The sequence below is a fragment of the Propithecus coquereli genome, unplaced genomic scaffold (assembly GCF_000956105.1).
Source record: "Propithecus coquereli isolate 6110/MARCELLA unplaced genomic scaffold, Pcoq_1.0 Scaffold113, whole genome shotgun sequence".
Classification (NCBI taxonomy): domain Eukaryota; kingdom Metazoa; phylum Chordata; class Mammalia; order Primates; family Indriidae; genus Propithecus; species Propithecus coquereli.
Genome location: NW_012135303.1, coordinates 5,357,484 through 5,360,481, shown reverse-complemented (window position 1 = coordinate 5,360,481; position 2,998 = coordinate 5,357,484). Strand labels below are relative to the sequence as shown.

The 2,998-nt window shown below is 33.8% G+C and overlaps 1 protein-coding gene across 1 annotated transcript in view; it reads left to right on the top strand.

Moving 5' to 3' along the window:
- The window catches only part of LOC105819358 (chromosome unknown open reading frame, human C2orf47), a 9,345-nt gene extending 6,699 nt beyond the window's left edge, over positions 1-2,646 (top strand). Inside the window, exons 4-5 of the mRNA XM_012655572.1 lie at positions 310-457; positions 2,294-2,646. Of these exons, the coding sequence (XP_012511026.1) occupies positions 310-457; positions 2,294-2,372 (227 nt within the window). The 3' untranslated portion in view covers positions 2,373-2,646. The remainder of the gene's footprint in view (positions 1-309; positions 458-2,293) is intronic.
- Positions 2,647-2,998: the final 352 nt, after the last annotated feature.

The following is a 2,998-nucleotide window of genomic DNA, read 5'->3' as shown; positions in this document are numbered from 1 at the left end:
AAAATTATTATAATTTTAGAAAATGCCACAAATTGAATATAATCCACCTAGTATACTTAGCAAAGTATGGGCTTAGTAAATAGTAGCTTTGTTACTGAGATGCAGAGAGCAAGTATGTCATAAATGCTAAGAGATTTTCTAAAAATAAAAAAGTATCAATATAGATATCTTGTTAAACCCACATAAACAGAGAATTTAATCTGTAGCAATTTTAACTACTGCCAATTTCTGATTTCATTTTGGATATATGGATGATGGATTATTGTGATTTGTATTTGTATGTGTATGTGTGTATGTTTTTTCTCTAAGGAAGGAAGTTTGTTAATATCCTGATGTGCTTTTGGTATCTAACCAGTGCCAACATCCCCAGTGAAACTTTAAGAGGAGCCAGTGTATTCCAGGTTAAGTTGGGAAATCAGAATGTGGAAACTAAACAACTTCTTAGTGCAAGTTATGAGTAAGTGTAATCACATTTCATTGTTTCCTTTCTCTAGAAAATGGAAGGTAGTGTGAGGGTATAAAAACTAAAGGGATTTTAGGAAGAAAAGAATTGAAATTTCACAAGTTATTAATGAAGAGAAAAGGTCATAAATACAAACTGGATATGAAACAGGAGTGTTAAGAAATTAGAAAGAGGTAATGTTGCTGAATTTAATTAAATGGTGTTTCAGCTATCTATTGCTGTATAGCAAACCACTCAAAAACTCAGTGGCTTCAAGCAGCCATTTATTTTGCCTGCCATTTCACTGCTCAGGAGTTTTGGATAGGCTCAGTTGTGGATTTTCTCTGTCTCACCTGGCATCCACTGGAGTGGCAGAAGCTGGAGGATTTGTTTCCACTATGGCTTCTTCACTTGCGTGGCACCTTGGTGCCCCTTGGCTTTTCCATCGTATCTCATTCTCTAGGCCTCTCTTTGTGGCTTGGACTTGTAGTAATTTCAGACTAGTCACATCTTTTACAGGGTGGTTGGATTCCAAGAGGCAAAAAATGGAAGCTACTAGATCAGAAAAGAGCTATGCCCAGAATTAAAACCTCTTTACTGCCATGGTCTATTGGTCAAAGCAGTCATAGGACCTGCACAGTTTAAAGGGTGTGGGTGGACTCCACCACTTTATGGGGTAACAAACAGCAGAGCCAGCTTGTAGAAGAGCACATGCAAGGGGAGATACAGTTGTGGCCATCTTTGGAAAATAAAATCTGCCATAATTGGCACATGGATCATTCATTCACTAGGAATCTGTTGATCATCTGTGTGCCACGTACTCTGGTAGGGATTCAGATACAAAATTAAAGGGATTCTTCCCTTAAGGAGTTATTGCATAGTAGGGAGTTACCAAGTTATTTAAAAGAGACATTATATTGCATTTTTGTGCTAACAAAATTTGGAACAGTGAAACAACCAGAGCAAGTTAGTGGAGACATAATTTAATATTCAAAAGAGAATATTATTATTATGTTGCTAAGGTTATACAAATTTGCTTTAAAATAACAAACACATTCCAAAGATGGCCTAAGAAAGAAAATGTGTTCTGTTTCATAAGGTAAAAGAGAATTACGAGTATCCAGCCACGGATACAATGGATACATGGATACAATGGCTGGATACTTTCCGTACAGCCCTTGTATATCCTCGTCTTTTTACTTTCCTTGAAAGAAATGTGTTATTTTTTCAATTTTGCTGTATTTGTAATTGCCCAAAATATTCTATGTATTTAAATACTTAATTTGAATCTACTGAATTGTCTGTTTTTTAAGACATCATTTATAATTAAGGATCACTGTCATCAGCACTAAATTTTGTCCCTTCTGATGTTCCTTACTAAAACCATGGGCAGCTCATAAACACTGTCATTTTCAAGATTGATCTATTGTACATAAACCAAATTCCACTGCTTATTTTTAAACTGGTAAGAGTGTTATTTGAAAAACAAGTCTTACTGTATGCTAGTTTATATATTTGAAATGCTGCCTGCATCATCGGAATCCAATTTATTTCTCCTTGTATTAGGCATATGTAATAGCTAGCATTGAAACTGAATAATATCCAAGTTTCTCTCAGGCTGGCAGATGTTAAGTGTAGATTAGTCCATTAAAAATACTCACATTAGTTGAGAATGTACTTCAATTTTTGGATTGAATTACTAGGTTAAACTTTTTTTGTTTGATTTTGATTTGCCATTAACTATTAGCTTGTCGCTAAAAACTCCTCTAATATACACTTGCAAATTATATAGTTATCTAAGAAGTATTTGGGCTGATGTAACATTCACATTATTTGTAATGTTTTTCCTAGATTTCAGAGGGAGTTTACCCAAGGAGTAAAGCCTGACTGGACCATTGCACGGATTGAACACTCAAAGTTATTAGAATAATCTTTCTTGGAAAAATCAGCTTATGGACTTTTAGCAATTGCTGTGACAAACTAAGGAAGAAAAGTTTTTGGATCATTTGATCTTCACTTAATCAAGTTTGTGACTTACTTTTGTATTACTTTGAAATACTCATTGCAGTATATTGGCATGATACAATAAAGTATTTTCCACAGATTGTTATCACCTTCTTTAAAACAGGTCAAAATAAAAAAATAAAACTACAATAATAATGCATTGTTGGTGTCACATTCAATATCATTTCCAGTACTACATACATGTGTGCTATATACACACACATACCTATATACACGCAAACTATAATTTTATAGACATAATGCAGTATTGAAAAAACTACACATTTCTAAATTAATAGTCCTTAAATATTTTATTTGTGGCAAATACATTTATACCATTAATCAAGTATGTGTAAGATTTATTTTTTTAAAAAATATCACCGCTGCTATTTTGTCCTCCTTGGTTACTAGCTAGACGAGAAGGAATAGATGAAATTACAGTAGATTGTTCTCTGCAGAACTAAAGATCAGTGAATTTGAAGCATACTCAAGCACAAAGTGAAAAAAAAATAGAACAGTTCCTCAGCCACCCGTGGGATAACATTAACTGTT